At 34.3% G+C, this 21,368-nt stretch overlaps 1 protein-coding gene across 1 annotated transcript in view; it reads left to right on the top strand.

Annotated features, from left to right (window-relative positions):
• The window catches only part of DIAPH3 (diaphanous related formin 3), a 203,656-nt gene that overhangs the window by 105,520 nt on the left and 76,768 nt on the right, over positions 1–21,368 (top strand). Inside the window, exons 22-23 of the mRNA XM_039716686.1 lie at positions 2,061–2,190; positions 11,949–12,073. Coding sequence (XP_039572620.1) covers positions 2,061–2,190; positions 11,949–12,073 — 255 coding nt within the window. The remainder of the gene's footprint in view (positions 1–2,060; positions 2,191–11,948; positions 12,074–21,368) is intronic.

Consider the following 21,368-nt stretch of genomic DNA (forward strand, 5'->3'; position numbering starts at 1 on the left):
TACCTTTCCCATACTTAGTGTTGTTTTGTTTTTTTTTTCCTGTACTCTCTGGGACATTACTGAACAATCTTTACAGTGCACATGTAGTTCTTAAAAGGAAGGAATTATTTGAAACTTTGTATGTATTCTTTGTCTTTCTGTTTCTTTATATTTTTGCACAAGGGAAAGCACAATATGTTAACTTCTACATTCATGAAACTAATTCCCCTTATTCTGCCATATTTCAGAAGAATTCTTTCACTGAGTGTTGAATGTGATACCTATGACATAAATATTCATAAAGACTTAGTTATGTTCTTTCCCTAAAGTAAGCATTAAGCATGAATCATCAACCTAGAGTTAATACATTGTAGATGAAGTGATTGCGTTAAAAATACAATTTGTTGAGGAGCATATTCAGAAGGAAGGTACTAAAGGTTCTTAATCCAATTAGGTGCATTTACTTAAGTATGATTTTACAAGAATCTGTCCTAGGTGTGGTTATATTCTCTGTATTTTTAATGGACAGGAGAACAAACATATTTATTAAAAGAATGTGAAGGCAATTGATATAAACACTTTGCAGAACAGGATCAAAAGTCAGAATTTGTCTTGGAGAAATAATTTATTAAGATCTAGGATATGAAGATTTTTAAGATAACCATGGAGTACTAGATAAAGGAGAGGGAATTGATGTATATAGATAATGAAAGTATGGAATGAATGACTGTTAGTTCTTTTACATCAGAGAGCAGCCATAAGTAATCTCAGGAGATACAATATTGATGTGCTAATACTTAATCCTTCATTAATTACTGATGCATGTCTATAACACAGGTTAATTTTTATAGCAAACTGTTGTTATATATCACAGTGTATTTATTACATGTCCCACAGTGTCACATTGTAGAATTTTTTTGTGGTGTTATTGAAACATCTTTCACTGAGGTTCCCAATACCACAGAAGTAACCTATTCTATAACATTGCATACAGTAAGGTTCCTAGAATATATTTTTGGGGTTTGATATATATGTGTTCCATTTCCTGTTTATTTGGAAAGCTGTGTTATTAATCCACTTTTCTGAAGGAAATCATGCATGCTCTGGGAGAGTACATCTCAGCACAGTAGCTATTTGATCTGTGGAAATAAACAGACTTTTCAATACTTTGTTAAGGACTTGGTGCCGTGATATTCAGATGGACAAGTCTTTATGTAATTGTGGCAGCCCTTTTTACTCCTGTTTACTTTGTGTCTACATGCTTGTATACTTGTCCTGCTGGTTTTTTAAATGCAGAACTAGTTCTTAAGTAGTGAATAAACACTTTCATATGTGATGTAATTTTCTATCTATAAAATGTCTTTGATTTGAAAGAAGATCTCATTTGAAAGACTACAACAGTAGTGTTTGTCAGCTGTCAATTGTTAGTGTTTTTGCACAAGTAGCTGCAAGTTTTAAAGTGGCCAGGCTTGAAAATAATTTTGTATGTATAAAGAGTCCAGAAAGAAAGGTTTATTCTTAAGAATTCTTGAAGTCGGCATTTTTAAACAAGCAGACCTATGAACTGTTATTTACTGTATTGAGAATTGATAACAGGAACTTGTGCATGTTGAGGTTGTGTAGCTTCCACTACATAAATATTTTTAGGCTAGAGTTAATTTTATACATGAAGAAGGAAATAATGTAATCAGTGGGTATGTGCATTAGGTATAGTTAGATTTTGCTGATCTAACTTGGATTTTTCTTTTTTGCCCTTTCATGTGCTTATTCACAGTTTTGTAAATATACCTGTAAATATTGTTGAAATAATTCCATTTTAAAAAGATATACATGTACTAGCTTTGAGTACTGGACACAAATATTGCATGGAATGAAAAAATACTTAGTGTCACCATTCTAATGATTTTTAACAAGGGGGGAATTGAAACAGCCCATTGCTGTCTCAAAACAAAATGCACTACTCTAATATTTTGTTATTTTCTTTCTCAGATGAATAATTACAAATATATATCAATTATTAAAATGGCCATAAATAACATTTTTCTCAGTGTTTTTACATTTCTTTTTTTCCCCTTGCCTAGCTGAAGGACACAAAGTCGGCAGACCAGAAAACAACCTTACTTCATTTTCTTGTAGAAGTGTGTGAAGAAAGCTATCAGGATGTCCTGAATTTTGTTGAGGATTTTCAGCATTTGGATAAAGCTAGTAAAGGTTTGTGTAACTGACTAAAGATTTGATTTTGACACATTACAGTGTCTTGTGTATAAGATGATGCTTATTTTTTTACTAACAATATTTAAAAAAGAAATGTTAATAGTCAATATCTCAGGCCAGTAATTTAAGCTGCTGTGAATGGTCTTGAAGAAATTTATTGTTTGGTCCTCTAACATTTACTACAGGACTTCCCATTGCATTTCTATTAACTTATTTTCTAGAAACATTTTCCACACTGGATTTCTTTTAAAAGTTCTTTTCTGTTACCAGATCTTAATTCCAAACTTCGATCTTTTATACAGTAGGAGTATCACTCACCATCTTTTAATTCAGACATGTAGAAAGGCTGTAATGGCATCACTTTATTTTATTTTTTTCAAAACATGGAACAGTTTCATCTTCCCTACATGTATCTTTTTCAAGCAACAGTTACATTGGAAGTCTGGAAAAATGTGTAATTTCATCATGCAATATAGAATATCTGTATAAGCACCAGCAGAGATTTTTGAAATTAGCTTCTTAATTAAAAGCGCCTTTTCCACATTTTATCAGTTCAAGTAATTTAAACAGGCAAAGCATACAGGTGGAAACTGATGGTACCTTAGCACTGTCCTTCTCTGTCAGGAAAAAGTGATTGGATGGGCTCAGTTAAAAATGTTTTATGTCAATTTGCAAAATATCACAGTTTATCTATAATGATTTGTAGAGCGTCAGTCTCATATCTCAGTCAGTCTCCCTGCCGCAAATTACAACTTTGCAAAACTTGCCTCTGATAGAGGACTTGACATACTGGTCACTTACACAGAGTTCACTCTCTGCTTCTTAAAATTTCCAGTTTTACTTGGTGTATGATAACCCCAGAAAAGTTATATTATTTTTAAATAGCTGTCAAATGCTTCAAACCCTTCACCTAAATGCTTATACTGGTAATAGAAACGGTTGCTGCTGTGTATTAATTTGGTGCATTCGGGATTATTTTCAGTGTTATCTAGTCACTGATTTTTTTTCATCACTAATATGTTATTGTATGTATTGTGATTGAGTCTGTTTTTACCCTTAATAGAAGGCAGTATTTTCAGTCTAGACAATCGTCTTATATGACACTGCTGACTGTTTCCTGGAAAAATTCTGAGATCTGGATCACTGACCATTCAAAGAGTAGCCAGTAAAATTGTCAATTAGCCCAGGCTTTTTGTTTTGTTCTAGGCATCTGTTAATGACTAGTAGAGTCTTTGATTTCACTCAGTATGAGGTAGGATGGAAATCAATGATCATGTTTTCAAGTTTATATGTTGAATTTACTACAGTGTATTCTGAGATGCATTTTGCATTTCAGTTTTACTGTGCGAAAAAGACAAAAGCTTAGGATATCTCTAACAGATTAGGGTATCAGTGTGTTTGTTTATATTTGTTTCCCTACCTGCAAAACTTTTTTCTGTTTTTAAAGACTCCTGCTGCAATGGAATTTTGAAAAACCTAGCAGATCACAAAGAACTGTAACTCATGGACTTTTTTTAAACCTTTTAGTACTTCTGCAAAAGTACATTTTTATGAAGCAAGTTGATTTAATATGCACCGACTTTAGTACAGTAAATTTTTAATGAAGTGGCTATTTTTGCTTGAGATTAGCAGAAGGTCACTTATAAAGAAAGTCTGTGAATCTGTTCAGTCACATCCACTGTAATGGTCTCATGTATTACTGATATGCTGATGAAGTCTAACAAGTTGACCAAGAGAGCTGGAAAATCATAGCAGATATTACAGCAGATATTACAAGCCATCATTATGGCTACTAGGAACAGTGATAGAGGGGAAGTAATAAAAAATCTTTTATATAGTCAGATATGTGTATTCCAGAAGAAAAAAAAAACCAAAAACTTGTTGTGGTAGTACAGACCTCTGGTACCGAGGGCTTAGATGATTTCCTCTCTTCTAAGATATTGTAATTTAGGGTTTAGTAGAAATATTCCATCCTGATTTGCATTTCTGGGAAGTAATTTACACTTCCAGTAAATCTGGAAAACCACTGGATCCAAATGTTATGTCTAAGGATTACAGGCTGCTGATAGCACAGAAGGGAGGAAGTCAGCCTTGGTTTTTCCTGTCATCCAATAGAAAGGTTTTATTTACACATATGCTGCTTTGTTCTCAAAGTTGTTGGGTGAAGAGACAACATCACTCTTTTTCTGCTTTTGTATCATATTAATATATTGTTCAATTTTTCCCTGAACCATAGAGGTAGCATTTTGTTCCAGTACTTGTTGTTAAATCCTCTTCTCTAGCTTTTGTTCTGGCAAATGTTAGGGCCTTATACAGGTGACAAAATTAAATTCCCTTCATGGTTTTACTGAACTTTGTTTTCTGAAGTAATTCTTAAAAATATTTTCCAATAATAAATCAATTAAGTTGGATAAGACTATTCTATTCTCCTATACCTTTGTTGCAAGCTGGTTTTTATTGAGCTGGTTTTATTACCTGCATATTCATGTCTTCAGATACAATAATTTCACATTTTTATCTGGCATAAAAGTACTATTTGCAGCTGTTCTTTAAATTATAAATCAAAATTAATGTGGTAGAAAGATGTGTAAATGTCATTTGAACAATATTAACAGAAAACTTGAAGTTGCACATATGTATTTATACATAAAAATGGAACTATACTGTGCACTTGCTGGTTTTGGCTTGATTGTCTTCAAGTAATTATTGACTCTTCTACAGGTTTCTCAAAACAAGTTTTTTAAATGATGCTTTTTTGTAGAATTCTTCCTTGACATGACTGTCATTGTATCAGCCAGCTGATTTGTAGCATGCCTTGAATTTTTTGTTTTATACTTGCTCATTCTTAAAACTTCTTTCAAGTTATTTCTTATTCAAAATGGTGAACATTACAACATTACAGTGTTCAGCAACTCATTTTCTTTTTGTGCTTTCCAGAAGAAACATTCATGCTTCCTTAGTTTCATTAAACATTGTCCAGTGATCATACAGTGAGCTGTTAAAATGGCTTGTAAGACTTCAAGAACAGTGTCATGTGATTGCACCAAGTTAATGGTGATACTAATGTATTTTATAGTATTTTATAAATTATTAAATATTCACAGTATGTAAATTAATTGTTGCACGAAAAATATTTTTTAAAATCTAATTTTGAGAGGCAAACAGTAAGGGACATATGACCTGTGCAATTGAAGTTTGCTTCAGGGTATTTAAGGTATTTAATTTGTGGGTTTGGTTTCTTTCCATTGTATGCTAAAGTTTTAGTTTTTACTTCTGTAATACTAGAAGTAGATTTAATTCACTGTTACAGTACATGAATTAAAGATACCTTTTTACTTTGAAGTGTAACAAATCCTATTTTCTAAGTGCTCTTAGATCAGCAGGAGGAACTTTCATTGCAGCTAATGAGCTTACAGATATGACAGTTCCTGAAGATTTATATAATTAAAGCTGTCCTTTCTTTTAAACATAATGACTTCTCTGCTTTTCTATTAGTATTCCAGACAAGAAATATTTTGGTAATTCAGTACAATTTACTAATTTCTTATTTTATGGTATTATGAAGTTTTATATTGCATTCATGCAGGCTGCTGTTTTACTTGATTGACTCTAATTTACACAGACCTTACAGGTAACAATGTATTTAGTCTTTCGTATTGTACTAATACTGTAAAGCTGCAGATTTTCTTTCCTCTACAAGACATTAACTCATCACAGCTTTACAAGTAACATATCCATTTTCTCTTTTTTGAAATTTAATTTGGTTTTTTTATAGGTAATTAATTTAACTACAAAATTAAAAAAGCTAGGAACCAAATTGAAAATGTGATGTTTAACCTATATTAATGAAAAGTAGGACACCCCCACCTATAACACTTAAAGACATTAGGGCAGCAGGAGAGAAAAATAGTAATATATATGTCATAAGGAAAGGGTGTTTTTCTTATTAGAGAATTTCTAAGGTAATGACAATTTCTCAGTACTATTAAATAATATATTTATCCTATGCATTTCTTGAGTTTTGATTTGGGTGACAAATTCACAGGCTCTTGTTTTCAGACCTTCAGGGTTATATACTCTGTAGGGGAAAAATGTGGATATCTGCTGAAATACAAAAAATGTCAAATGCCTTCAGGGTTATTTATATACTCTGTAGGGGAAAAATGTGGATATCTGCTGAAATACAAAAAATGTCAAATGGGTTGTGCAGAAATCAATTTCAAGAGGAACCTTAAAATGGTGGAAAAGGCAATTAAAAAAAAAAAAAGGTGAATGAATTGTGCAGATGTATAGACCCTTGAAGGTGAGAAAGCTTAATTTTAATGAGTAGGAAGGTGCTGAAATTGCATTTAGATGTACATGTAGACTTGTGTATCTAGCTACCAATATACCTCAGGGAGTTTGATCTTAGACTGACAATACTGGATAGAAGACTGATAAATGTGGCCACTGTTAAACTTTTATTTTTATCTCTGCTAAACTCATATTCATTGCCATTCCATGCTAATAATTCGTTTGGAATCATTATTCACCACTCTCACTGCATATTCAAAACAGTTAGTTATTAACAATCATACCCTAAATTATCTGCAAGTATACAACACGCTGCAGTCAGCACAGCACTTTGTGGTCCCCAAGGAAGCAGGTGGTGAGGCTCAAGAACTCTTCAGCAAGGGAAGCTGCAATGGGTACAAGGGTCTTCTTTGTGCTCCCTCCTCTGAATTTAATTTCTTCTTTTATAAGATGGTTTTGTCTCTTGACAAATTGTGGTCCACCACTGTACCATATCACTGTCTGCTGTGTAACACTGGGGACCTTGATCCCTGTGCTCAGGGCTGGTGCTATATCCTGTTGCTTGGCCATTTTTTCCTGCTTGCCTTAGCAGCTGCTTCTTTCTGTCAGCAGCAGCTCAGGGATAAATAAATAACACTCAGTGAATTGTCATTCAGGTGTTTCTGTTTTCAGCTGTTTCCCATATTAACAATTTCTGAGCTTAAACTGACCATTATAAAAAGAGATCTGGCATGAGACTTCATTTCTCCCAGGAGGCTCTTGAAGTTTATAATGAGTCCAGCAGGCCAGGGTTCTTGTGGAGGTAGTAGCGGGCATAGTTGCTGCAAGATCTGAGGCCTAATACTACTGAGGATAGTACTGGTGTACTGGGTACAAAAATGCTTTCACATTGTTTACCAGTTACACTACATTGGTGTGCTCATATTTGAATTCAAAATAAGAGACTAAAATCCTACTTAGGATTTTAGTCTCTTATTTTAGTTAGTGAAACAAACTAACGTCTGCTCTGGCTACAGAAGGGAAAGCCTGAGTGCTAAAGAGCCAGTGGCATTGTCAAAGCTTTGGGGAAAAAAAGATCTCAAAAAGAGCACCTTAGGCACACACAGAAGAAAGGGGGGAGAAAAGGCAAGAAAGCCAGAAGATGGCTGTAGAGACAAGGGAAGTCATTATTTAAAAGAAAAAAAAGAAAAAAGAAAAAAAGAGCATATTTTTTATGTTTTCAGTGCCGTATGACACTGAGTATATCTAAGTAGATCTTATGCTACTGTTAATGGATATTTCAGACCTTTGCTGGTGTTTGCAGAAATACTCAGTACTTTTCCTCTGCAATATTTCTTTGTCAGTGCTCTAAATCCACCTGAAAAGATTAGTGAGTTTTTTCTTGTTGATTATTGGGCTTTTTTGGCAATGTTTTGTCATTTAACTTTACTTTTAAATGCCACATTTATAATATGATGACAATTTTAGAGAATTATTTAGTAAACTCAATCAGTCCAGTGTGATTTTCACATGGCAAAACCAATAGTACATTTCCACAATATTTTTAAATAATATGGAATATTTTTTTGTATCAGGCTAGAGGTCAGTTTGTCACTGTCACTCTCTTAGAATAAAGGGGCCATAATAGCACATGGGAAGCAAAATACCTGTAGACAAGAGGATGAACATCATGATTAGGATATGGCAATATCCAAGCAAATTGTCATAGAGTGTGGACATGTAAGATGTCTGAAATATTGACTGATGCAAAAAGTAGCAAAAGGTTTGCAGCAATAAAAATGAGAGAACATGCTATTATTGCTTCACTTTGGATAATTATTTCTACTATTTAAGATTAAACATGCATAGTTTCAAAGCTAGATTAAATATTATTTTATTTTTAAGCAAGAATAATGATCTGGGGATGGGAGAGATGGGAGTGAAAATTCTCCATAGAAATTTTTTGAAAGAAAAAAATCTAGAGTACTGTGTTCTCATACTGTAAATACCAGTTTCATATTCTCCATCCTAAGATAATTGAGATAAAACTAGAAGTTTAGTAAGTACATTTTTATCAAGTTTTGCTGTGGCTATAGTAATCTTGTGTTACTACAGAATATTTAAAAAACCAAAAAAATAATGGTTTGAGCAATTTTATGTCTCTTTATCTGACTTTATTGATATGAAGGTTTATCAAGGAAAGATTAATCCAACAGACAGAGGTTAATGAGAGTAGCATTAAAAAAAGGGATTTATTGGTAGCTTTAGTTATTTTTTTAAATTATTTTTTTCAATCCCATAAAATCTATGTTGGCTTTAGTAAAGCTCTTGATATTATGTACAATGGGAGAATATTCATTAAAATAAAAAGTAGAAGAAACCAAATATTGTCTTAAAAGGAACATGGTAAAAAAAATGGTGGTATTGCACCAATGAGCATGTCTGACACAGGGTTAGATAGTTTGCCAGATGAGAGGGGTATCAGGTTGTCATCACTGAGTCACCCTGAGGAAGCAAAATAAAAGAAATGAAAATCAATAGCACGAAGTACAAGATCATGCATCTTGATATTGTAATAACGGCTTTGCTCAAAACAAAAAAAAGAGGATATCTTATTGTAAGTTAATCAGATAAGGTATTCCCGGAATAACTGGAGAAATTGTAGTGCAAGAATTAAAGAGCTGGTGAGTCATCACCTGAGACACTGTGCAGAAATATTTGAAAACAGAAGCAGGTGAAGAGGCTTCTGGTATAATTGTAATATTAGAAAACCAGATTCAGAAGCCCTAAAAATGAAATTGTTTTAACCATGAAAAACAGATGGTGGGAAATCTAATTATTGCTTATAAAAATAACAGGAGCCATTCTGGAAGAGGACTGTGACAGCTTGGGTGGTATGAGCAGGTGTAAGTAGGAGATTGTTTAGGCACACATGCATTGTATTCAGCAAACAACTTGGCTTTGTGGGCTCACTGACATTCAGAACCCCAGGGTTTGACTTTATTTTTTAACTAGCATATGAGTTGTGTACTTCAGTTTGGCTTGGGTTTATTTCTGAATCCTTGCAGGATAGGGGTTAAAGTTAAGCAGGTTTTTTTTCATTTTCTGCCATTCTTCTATGTCCCTTCAGATTTTATACCGTGGCTTTCAGAGGCACACAAGAAAAGGTTGGCAATTATTTGATATGATTTTTTTTTTGAAGGACTGGTTATATTTAGAGGTTTATTGGTTTTTTTTGTTTTTTTAATATTTTCACTAAATTGAAAGCTGCAAATACAATAGTACCAAACTTAATAGCAGCATATTGTGAACTAGCCTTTATTTGAGGCTATAATCAGAAATATAGTATTAAAAGAAAATATATCTGATAGTTATACACTGCTGAAATCAAAGGCATGCTGAAATCTTAAGTTCAAGAACAATCTAAGATCATGACAGAGGAAAAAAACCTCTTCAGTACAAAATAGAGATATAAAGATTCTTGATCAAATATGCAAATGTTCAGTATCAAAAAACCTGAAGTACTAGAGTGAAAAAGTAGCTTTCCTGGAAGCAAGAGCTTGCAAATCTCTTTTATAGAACCTGTTAATCAGCTCTAGGCACTGAGTTATTTTGCTGAGTTTCTCATATGGGTAAAAGAGTGTAGATGTTACTCAGCTGCTACTTGCAACTGATGTAGAGGATTTTTTGGTGTGTTGGGCTTTTGTATTGTTTTTTAATTGGTATTGCTTGCCAGCTCTTGTATTTTTGACATTATATACTATATGTACTATGTGTATATGTCACATTAATTTATACTATGAGCTCTTTATGCAAGATAAACGGTCTTGTGAAGAGTCCAATCAATAGTTAGATTAAGCACAAGTTGTATTATGTGTTTCTGAACGTCAGATGCTAAGATGGTGTAAAATGGTGTGTGCCTAACCCTCAGATGCTTCTCATGACAGCAGAAATATGAATTTCTATTAAAATCAGGTTTGTTTCTGGGGCTGATGGAGACTGAAACATGTCTTAGTCAACATTGTCAGCTTCTAATTTTAGCTATGCTCCCCAAACAAAACAATTTTTTAACTGCTGAAGTCAACTGACCTAACTGTTGATAATTTTGGCTTACCAATTGTTGAGTCAAAATGTGCAAGTCTAACATACAATTGAGAAACTATTTTTTGAGTAACCAGAGACTTTAAAAAATGGTGATTATAAAGCAATTTATCACATTGCCATGGATCATTTTATAGTTGTCTTAACTGCTATGAATAAGATTGTAGTTGCTATGCAGCATTTTACTGTTGTCATCTGGGGAGTCCGTCAGGCTTTTATCAGAGAAGGATGTGTTTATTCTTTGTATTTTATATTTTCTCTCACATAACTATTTGGTGGATGAAATTAGCTAGCCACTACAAATCGTAGTAGCATCATGGGGATACAGGCTTTCTCCAATGAGTTTTTTTTTTTTTTACAATGAAGATGAAGCTGACTATACCTCTACAGATGTTTACGGTATATTATGAATGAAATAAATAATCAAAAAGAAAAAAAGTCATTGGACTAGAATTTACAGTGTGTTCTTACAACTTTATATATTGCTCCTAACAAACTTAAATAAATGAATGCTAAGCTGACTTCATAAATAATCGAAAATAAGTTTTAACCGATGGCAATAATATAGCTCTAAGAAAGAATACTTGTTAATTATCCTAAGATTACTCTGGTCATCTTGATATTTCAATTAACTATTTACAGGTAAAGCGTTCAACTTACATTCATTGCTTCAAATGGTTGAAGGTTATATCTCTCTTTTTCTGGCAAAGAAAATTTACACATTTTCTTCATCCTTCTATAAATCTCTGATGTTTCACCTCCACTCCTTTCTTTTTCCTAAGTCCCTGTGTTCCTCTGTTGTACCCTCTCAAATGCTTGGCCAGCACTTTTGCTCCAACAAATTCTGTTGTGTTTTTAACCATACATAGTGCTCTTAAACTAGAGAACTGAGGTTTAGATTTTATGCATAGGTGTTTAACAGCCCAATTTTCTGTGTTTGAGAATCTTTTCTTCTTCATGATAGTTCATAAAAATGTTTGTATTTTCTGTTTTAACAGAATGAAATGGAGAAAAGCTTTGTAGTTTCTTAGAATAGCTTGAAAACTTGTCCTTTGGTTAATCAGAGGAGACAGAGTGGCATATGTATATCTCAGGTTCACTAAAACAGAGCGTTAATCGCAATGCAAAACCTTGGGCATAAAAACAGATAAAAATACAACATTTAAACAGCCTACATCCAGTGAAAATGAGGAATCTCTGTAGGAGAGGAGAGCTAAACACTGTAGAGTGACCTCCTCTTCTTGGATTGTAATTTGTTCAGTGTGCTTTTATTTCAGGATTAACAGTGTAGCATGCTGACTTGGGTAAGGTTTTAACTCTTGCATTTTGGAAACAATGTTTTTTATTTAGTGTGTTAACAGAATGAATGTTCTGTATTTTAGTCTCAGCAGAAAACCTGGAGAAGAGCCTCAAGCATATGGAGAGGCAACTTCAACAGCTTGAGAAGGATTTGCAGACTTTTCCAGTTCCTGAAGATAAGCACGATAAGTTTGTAGCAAAAATGTCAATATCCTTTGAGGCACTCTTAAAAAACAAAACAAAATCAAAAATCCTTAAGTAATTTTACTGCATTGTTTTACATTTTAAATTTCTTTGCATAACTTCTGTCTAGTTTGTAGTAGGTATTTTTGAAAAATATGACTTGTTTTTCTTCTCAAAAATTAAATACAGTCCAATTAAAGGATTCCTCTGAAGTGGAATGAATGAGGAAAAAAATACTTACTGTCAGGTTTTACATTGAATATGAGTTTTTTAACTTAGTAAAGAGAAGTTATAATAGGAATGTTAAGCACTCTAGTGTTACATCGTATTTTTATGTCAGAGTCTCTTAGAAAAATATGTCTGTCACCATGTGTCTTTTTGTTTTCTTGTGTATACATTACCATTGTGAATGTTTAATACAACCACAGAACCATAAAATTTCTATTATTTCAGAAATGAGATTCATAGCCCATGAAAACTGTTTTCTGGTGTTATTTTTGCCAAAATTCTTTTTCTCACTATTTGTTCCAAATCATGCAGCAAGCTGCACTGCCTGCTTTTCATAAGAGCACCTTGTGACATGAAGATAATTAAACTGGGAAAAAAATAATTCTTTCACTTAAACCTCTCTAGCAAGTGTTGGCCATATATGCTTGGCGCCAAGACTAATCTGGAAGCAGAAACATGAGCAGACAGGTTGAAATTTGCTCTGCAGGCATGGTTAGGTTGTTGCCTAGCTGGAAGACTGTTTTGTTATGTACAAAGTCTGGAGGACTCAGGACAAAATCCTCTTGATTCATCTCATCCTATTACACAAGCCATGGCAAATGACCCCAAGGCCAGGTGGATGGTGGATGTGCTGGTTCTTCCTGTGTGAGGGCCAGTTCTGTCTTTGTTAGATGCACTGCAACCCAAGAGTTTGCAACTTAGCTTCAGGCCTTCTGTGCCTGCTGTAGGTTATCTTAACTTTCCAGTCTCATTACTAATGTTTTGTAAGGTTGGGTGTTTTGTTGTTGGGTTTGTTCTGTTTAATGTTGGTGTGGTGCCTTTTCTCCCAGCTCAATGTGGTTTTGGGAGATACGTTGCAGCCCACCAGCATCATGTCTCTACAGTATGAAACATAAGTTTGATCCTGAAGAAACTGACAGCATAATAGAAGAACTAGGAGATGGGTCCTGAAGGCAAGAGATAAAATATTGCCAGGAAGTTAGAGGAAAATATATCCATGAGAGCTTTTGGAGAATATTGCTAGGACTTACAAAGTCTGTGCTTTATTCGGAAAATTATATGTAGTCTAGGAAGTTAGGAATGGGAAGCACTTGTTAAAAAAATCTAAACTATGAAAAAGGAGAGGCCCTTCTTTATCTTAGAATATAATAGATTATTTCAGTTGGAAGGGACCTACAACAACAATATAATCTGAAATAGTCATGATGCGGGCTCTTCAAATACCCTCTGACTTTTAGCATTTTTTTTTTCTAATTACTAGATTTTGAAGGAACAGTTAGTATCCAGCTTTTCTTGGATATGTAGTTATAAAAAAAGATAAAAACTCAATCAGCAAAATTCAGTTGAGAATGAGTGAATCCTCCCAAAAATCTAAGAAGGAGAGCAAAAGAAAAGTGGATAAATAAAGATGTAGTTTATATACATTATATGCTAATACCAAACATCTAATATCCAAAAATTATTATATAGGATGCCTCATTGCCCTTTGTGTTACTAACATTTTGGGCATTTATGAAACTTTCTGGCAGAAGTGAGAGGAATAGTGTGATAAAAAGTTATCGATTGTATTTAAGACAGAGTAAGTAGGCAGACCTTGTCAATAAGCAGCATAAACTTTTTCCAAGATTGAAATTCTCTCCCCATATATAAAGATCATTAGAGCAGTTCACTGATCGCTTAAAAAGGATAGTGATCATCTTAGGAAATGCAAAGGAGGATCTACAATTCGTCTTTTTCAGGTATCTCAAAAGCTCTAATCTTGCTAGAGAAGACATGGATTATCAGTGTCTGTCAAGAAGATAGGTCATAGCCATGAAGTCAAATTTGTCATTTGCATCAGTTTTCTCTAGGGAAAATTTCAGTTTACCTTACTGTATAATATTTTAAATGGAAGGATGATGTTAAATGAAGGAATCAGTAGAATTATTTTTTTAATATAAAATAAATAGCAATAAATCCCCAGGAGTAAACAATGGTCACAAAACACTTGAAAAATTCAAAATTAACTCAAATATAAAATTAATGGGCTACAGACTCTTAACATGAACTAAGGAAGGAATCATGCGACTGTGGAATTGTAGAATAATTTGGGTTGGAATGAATCTCAAGGATCATCTTGTTTCAATCTCTCTGCTATAGGCGGGAGCACCTTTCACTAGAGCAGGTGAAAGCTGAAAAGAAGCCCAAAAGTTTTTAGAAGGGCTACAAGGAGTATCTTCAAGTCAGGCTTTGCTACCAAGAAAACTGATGAAGACTAAATATTAAATGAGCATGTATTAATTGGAAGTAAAATGTGATGGAAGAGAGTCATTGTGTAATTTGTAAAGAGAAACCATCCTTTGCAGGTCTATTGCAGCATGCAGATAAAGGTAAGTCAGTAGAACATAACTGAATTTCTATTTGTGTTTCAACAAGGTGTTTTCACAAAGACTTATAAGGAAAGAAATTTCTTAGGTTAAAAAGTGTTTTGATTACTTTTTTGGTTTTGGATTAATATCTTTGAAAAAAATCCTCACATCAAAGGGAGATATTAGTAGATGCTGACAAAGCAGCAAGTGAACTTCAGTGATTATAGACTGATAGAGCTGAAGGAGAAACACTGTATTAGAACAACTGGGAAAAAATCTGGTTGAGAACAAGCAGAAAACATAAACAACAAGATATTGTAAAAATCAGCAATACTCTTATGTCATCAGTTCTTCCATTACCCCATCTCAAAAACTGTAGTGTATAGCTATTGATGTGGAAGAGAATGGTGGCAATGAGTAGCAACTAGCAATAGGTTATTCAGAAGGAATGTTTTAATAGAGTAATACTCAGACTGTGGAACATCAAAAAAGTTAAGAAAATACAGTAAAAATACTTGTAATTTTGTATCCCATCCAGGAGGAAAGAGAGGAATATATTCTTTGTGTCTTTAAATTACCATGGGTTCATCCCATGTGAAATACGATCCAGCAGGTTAAAACACACTAACAGAAATGCTTTCGTGGACACAGACAATTAAACTGAAAATGTGAATGAATTTCAAATAAGGCCTAGATAGGTGGCTAAACAGTAGCCTAGAGGCAGCTTTAGCTCAGAAGAATGACTAACATACAGATTACTAGAAACTGAATATTACATCACTTGAATCACTTGAATCACTTGGCTACATTTGCCAAGTTTTGTTTCCTCCTTGTTTTTCCTAATTGTTGGGTATTGACTGCTGTCAGAAACTGGCAAAATAAAGATTTGGTCTTAGAATAAATCAGTACAGGTAGAACCAACTCTTAATATCCAATTAGTGACCTGAGACCATATGCTGAAGTCAATATTTATTTATTTAACATTTTATGTAAGGAAGAATGACTAACATACAGATTACTGGAAACTGAATATTACATCACTTGAATTATCATTGGCTACATTTGCCAAGTTTTGTTTCCTCCTTGTTTTTCCTAATTGTTGGGTATTGACTGCTGTCAGAAACTGGCAAAATAAAGATTTGGTCTTAGAATAAATCAGTACAGGTAAAACCAACTCTTAAGATCCAATTAGTGACCTGAGACCATATGCTGAAGTCAATATTTATTTATTTAACATTTTATGTAACAGTAGATGGGGGTGGGTAAGGGTAAAGGAAGGGAGATGTAAAGCAGGAGATAGTCCTGGATCCAGTGGTATGCTGTTACTCTTTTTTCACCTTAGGCTTCTTGGTGATGGTGTGTCCTGAGGTAGTTCAAAAACATTTCACTATTTATACATTTTAGCAAACAAATAAACCAATGCTCATTGGCTACACAGTTCTCTTACTGTTAGTCCTGTGCTCAGTCTTTCTCTTCATTTGAGTCAGTGTGTTTCTTGGTTCAGTTGGTTGTGATCTTTCCCTGCCAGAATTGCCTTATTCCCAACTGGAGCTGATTTCAGCTAATTTGCTACGTTTGCTTTCCTTGTGGACTAGAAATTCTGCATTCTTTGTGTCCATTATCAGTGATCTATTATTCTCTCCAGCTTTGTTACCTTCCCCTAGGTCTGAGATGGCACCCAACAACAGTACCACCTTTATCTTATCTTGAGTTCCTGTCACAGTGGCTTAATTTACAGTCCTTTGGAGGCATATTTGGGGAGGGGCACCTTCAGTAGTCACAGTTGCCCATCTATCCCATAACTTGGGATGATCTTTGTTTGACCAGTGATATTTGTATTTGCATTTGCTTCTTTATACAGATTTCTACAATGGGAATTGTCTGGATTTGCTACCCAGATCTCACCTCTGCCATGTTAGAAACATCCTGTCACTCCCTCTGTGCTCATCTCATGGCAATGTCCTTCTGTGGCCTAAAGAGTGCTTGACTCAGGCAACTGTGCTCTTTAAGTCCTTACACCAGCCATACTACAGATTTCATTGTATTAGACTATTCAAATAAAATATTTTGAATAGTAAATATTATTAACAGAAGTGTACCCTCACCTACTACCTGACCCAGCAGACAGACAGCAATTTCTAAACAGCATGGTTGCCTATGATTTCTAGTCATGTCTGTGAACACACTAATTAAAGCTGCTCACTTTTAGGGAAACAGGAACTTCAATAAATTACGAAGCAAAAAAGGTTTTGATGTAAAGGTTAGATAATCCTGCACAGCGTGATGAAACCTGGACCTGTCTTTACTTTTATTTCATATGACAAGGAAATCTGAATAGTGATGATGTCTTGAAAAGCATGCGGCTCATAAAAAGAAACTAGCAGGAAGTCTTAAAAAAGAAGGAGAGTGCTTTGTAGAAAATAATATTTCATCCTGAGTACAATTAAGCTCCATGGACAAGCAGGCCATTACATCCTGTCACTAAATATCACAACCCAAAGCCCCCTAATGAACTGATTAGCATTCTTGTTTCTTTAGGAAGTTAGAGACATGCACAGTTGGTCCACTCTTTTATTGACAAAGTCTGTAATTATGAATATTTCTCCTATATATTAGATTGTGTTAATTTGTGAGCCATCATGTGTATGCTAGCTGAAAAGAAATAGTTATTATCTCAATTTTTCTGTTTCCTTTAATTAGGGAAGTCAAAGAATATTGAATTTATATTGATCTAACGTATTAAATCCATCAAGTGAAATGTTCCATAAAAAGCACAGTGAACAAAATACACTTGTATATTCACAATAAAAATTTAGTGGGTTTAGGAAAAGTATTTAAATTGCATATTAAAAGTTTAATTAAGTGATTTAGTCAACATGCTGTTTATCAGTACTACTCCCATCTTCTGATTTTCCAAGCAGCAGCTGAGAAAGTTTGAGCTTACTGATAAAAGTCGTGTTGATGGTGTTCTTTTACAGAAACTCATGGAACTAATACTTGAGAGACAATCAGCTGATTGCTGCTTTTCAACTAGGAAAAAAGTCCTTTCTTTTGATCAATTAGCTGTTCCTTTGCCATTTAATTTGATTTGTTGACATTGCAGAATGGGGAGGAAGAAGCAGTAGTTAAATGAGCCTTCACTAACTACCAAATGAGGTAAAAGAAACCCATTTCAGCTGCAGGGAAGGGACTTGCTGCCTCCAAACTGTTGGTTACTTAATTGACCTCATAGTTTGAAGTTGCCCCTGTACAACATAAAGTGAATCTGTAAGATGTCCTTGGATCCTAAGAACTTTGTGGACTACAGAACCTGAGGTCTTCGGGTTAAAAAAAGTTGTGTGTTACTCTTTGGTAGAGCGTCAAGATGTTAACTGTGTGGGCAGGTAATGAGATAGGGCTTTGGCAACCAATGTAAATTTAATTTAAGTCTATACTTCTTTTAATATCTGGTCTGGACTTAAGGCATACATTATAGATAGCACTGGTTTTACTTGTAATATATGATACATACACTGTGGATGCAGCAGCTTTGTGTGATACAAATAGCTGCCAATTTGTTTTAGTATTACAACATAGAGATAAGTAGGAGTGAATCAAAGAGAAGGTATTATTTGACAAGTACTCTTCAGAAGGTACTGATTTAAAAATCTAAACATTTATATGTGTTTCTTGAACTGTTATTTTCATATGCAGAAATTTTCTGTTGAACCTTGGCATATGTATTTTTCAGACAATTGCAATTATTTTCACAAAATATGAGAAATCCTTAACAGTCCTACAGCATTCACATTGGTTGCTCTTAGTAGAAAATAATTTGTTGAAATGGTTTGAAGTGACCACAAAGCCTTTTGCACCAGTCTTTAAAAGGTTTGCCGTGTTTTGGGGAGGCTGTTGTCATCTAGTATAGTGGCAGTCTCAGTTTGCTTTTGAAGATTCTGCTAAAATACAAGTGGTGAATACTGGGGTCTTTTAAAAAAGTGTTTAGTAGAGATTAACATTATTCATCATCTATTCTAGCATAACAGCTACTTTTACTTAGCTTGATATGCTACACTATATTAATATTTTATATACACAGTGTATTAAAATCAGTATAAACTTCAGACAAGCAATTCACTGTGAAAAAAGCTGCCAGAATATGTGAGACCAAACACACAGCAGTTAGAAATTTTGCCACAGATCTTGTCTCAGCCATGCAATGCTGTCCTGTTACATTAATTAGCAGAATGATCTGTAGTCCAGTGACTCCAAAAAGGCAGTCGATGAAGTAAAGCCACTTCAGAAAAAGTTAACAAATACCAAACTACTTGATTTCGTTTTCTTCCCACCTGTGTTGCAGCTCAGTTGTACTTCTGTCTTCATTCATCCAAAACCAATGAATTGTGTAGTTGATAATGCGTATGTTTCAACCTGTTCATAATAATTACAGCTGGGATTGCTGTACTCAGTAGTATTCCCTGTTGTTTCCAGTTTAGCTAGAGTTGGCTAACAGAAGCCATATTTAAGGAAAGAAGGAAGAGGAGTTCTCAAAAGTACCTAAATTGAGGCACAGTGTCAATAGAATGTCAAGAGCTTAGAGGTATCCCATAATGCACCAGATGGAAAATAAAAATCTCCGGATTCATCATGTCTGGCATTGAAATATTAGGTAACAAAACATCTTGCCAGAATACTGTATTTTGTGCTTAAAATGATGCATCAGATATTCTAGAGGAGTCAGTTTTCAACAATATAAAATTAACCAGCTTATATGGACTCTATTAACATAGCTGTAATTTTAGCTGTGTCTTGAAGAATATCACAGAAGTTTTCTCTCTCTTCCTCCACTCCCCAGGTTTTCTTTCAGGATATTTTTTGGAATTTACAAGATGAAGTCCACATTTTACTGATAATTTCAGCCCTTTTTTTTTTTTTTGTTTTGCTTCCTAGAAAACTAAAAATACTGGAGTGTTTAATATCTGGCATTTATGAAGAGAGATAGCAAAACTAATTTGTCTAATTTTCCTTTACCCTTCACTCTGTGGAAATAAACACCCTCATAATTGCAAAAAACGATATTTGTTCATAAGATCTGTTAATAGTCAAAGAATCACAAATAATAAGTATCCTCAATTTTAGGATCAAAATTAAACCAAATGTAGGAATTATTTTTTCTAGTTTCACTCTTTTTTGTTGTTTTGGTTTGTTTGTGTTTTTGTGAACTGGTGACATTTCCTTTGATGACCTTAGCTTGTGTTTTGTCATGTCTTGTTTCACATAATCCTTTTTTATATAGTCCTTGGGCAGCATTTATAGACAAACCTCTCATCAACTTTCTTTGCTTTCCTGCTAATAGCTTTTTAAGAGGCTAAATAATTTTTTAAGAATCTTGAGTCTAAAGATCAGTTTCCTGTGCGCTATGCTCATCATGGGAGCTGAGTAAAGGAGATTCAAATTGATGTAGAAGAAAGGAGGGCTGGCAGCACCAGTTCTCTGTGATCTGTTGCCAGCTAGTCAGCACAGGCACTCTGGAGCTGCTTACGAGCTGCATCTTGTGAAGTTACTAAAAGCGTGAAAAGAAGCTTGTACTGGCAAAAGAGCCATGTTGAGAAAGTCTGAAATTGGGTGGTTGATGTGTGATGGAAGACGTATCTTTTTAAGTTGTAGAATCTTGACTTTAGTTAGTATTTTTTCACCAGACTGTCGCAGGGGAGGTTGTTCTGCACTTACATAATCAGCTAGTAGCTATTAGTGACTAATTAGAATATTGTGAAAGAAAGGCATTATTTCTCCCTTCCTGCATATATCTGAGATCATTATTGTGTGAATTTTTGGCCTGGATTCTAAATCACAAAAAAAACCCCAGGAACTTCTTACTTGTTATTTTTAAAGCAACCTTAGCAAACCAGAAGGACACTTAACAGTGCAACTGAAAGGGAATTCAGCTTCTGCACAAAACTAAAAAAGGAGTCCATTGCAAAAACCCTGAAGAGTGACAACAGTAATCCAGCTGTAAAACGTTAATATGTACTGGTCACTAGCGGAGTTCCCTAGGGGTTGGTATTGGGGCCAGTCCTGTTCAACATCTTTATTGATGATCTACACCACAGGATTGAGTTCACCTTCAAGCAAGTTTGCTAACAACACAAAATTGGGTGGGAGTGTTGATCTGCTGCAGGTAGAAAGGCTCTGCAGAGGGATCTGTGCAGCCTAGGATGAGGGTCTGAGGTTAGTGGTATGAGATTCATTAAGAAAAAATGCCAGGTCCTGTGCTATTCTGTTGGTCTAGATTTTCATGCACTTGATTAAAAATTCAGTGCTTCATAAAGTGACCGTAGTGTATTTATTCTGTAGTTGAAAGTGTACAAACACGGTAAATTCTCTTTTGCAGTAGATGAGGTGGCAATTGAGAGTAAAGATAAAATGGCTATTTCTTGTCTTTTGTAGCATTCACTACAGCAGAAAAATTATGGAACATAAATATTTGTTTAGCTACCATTCTATTAAAGTACACACTTCCTGAAGTTGCCCAACATAAAGAAATGGCTTTGTAGAATATTTTGTCTGTGAGCTTCTTTGGCAAACTATGTTATTGGGAGTCCTGAATAAACATAGGGATTTTTATTTTATAGGCAATATTTTGATGCTGTTTATAAATTGCTTATCCTTTATATAAGTAGTTTTGTTCTTTTCACCTCTAATTTAATTAAGTTGTGTTGACATTGCAAATAGCTTTAGAAAAAACATAAATACCTAATGCGGCCT

The sequence above is a fragment of the Passer montanus genome, unplaced genomic scaffold (genome assembly GCF_014805655.1).
Source record: "Passer montanus isolate IOZ18808 unplaced genomic scaffold, ASM1480565v1 scaffold36, whole genome shotgun sequence".
Lineage (NCBI taxonomy): Eukaryota > Metazoa > Chordata > Aves > Passeriformes > Passeridae > Passer > Passer montanus.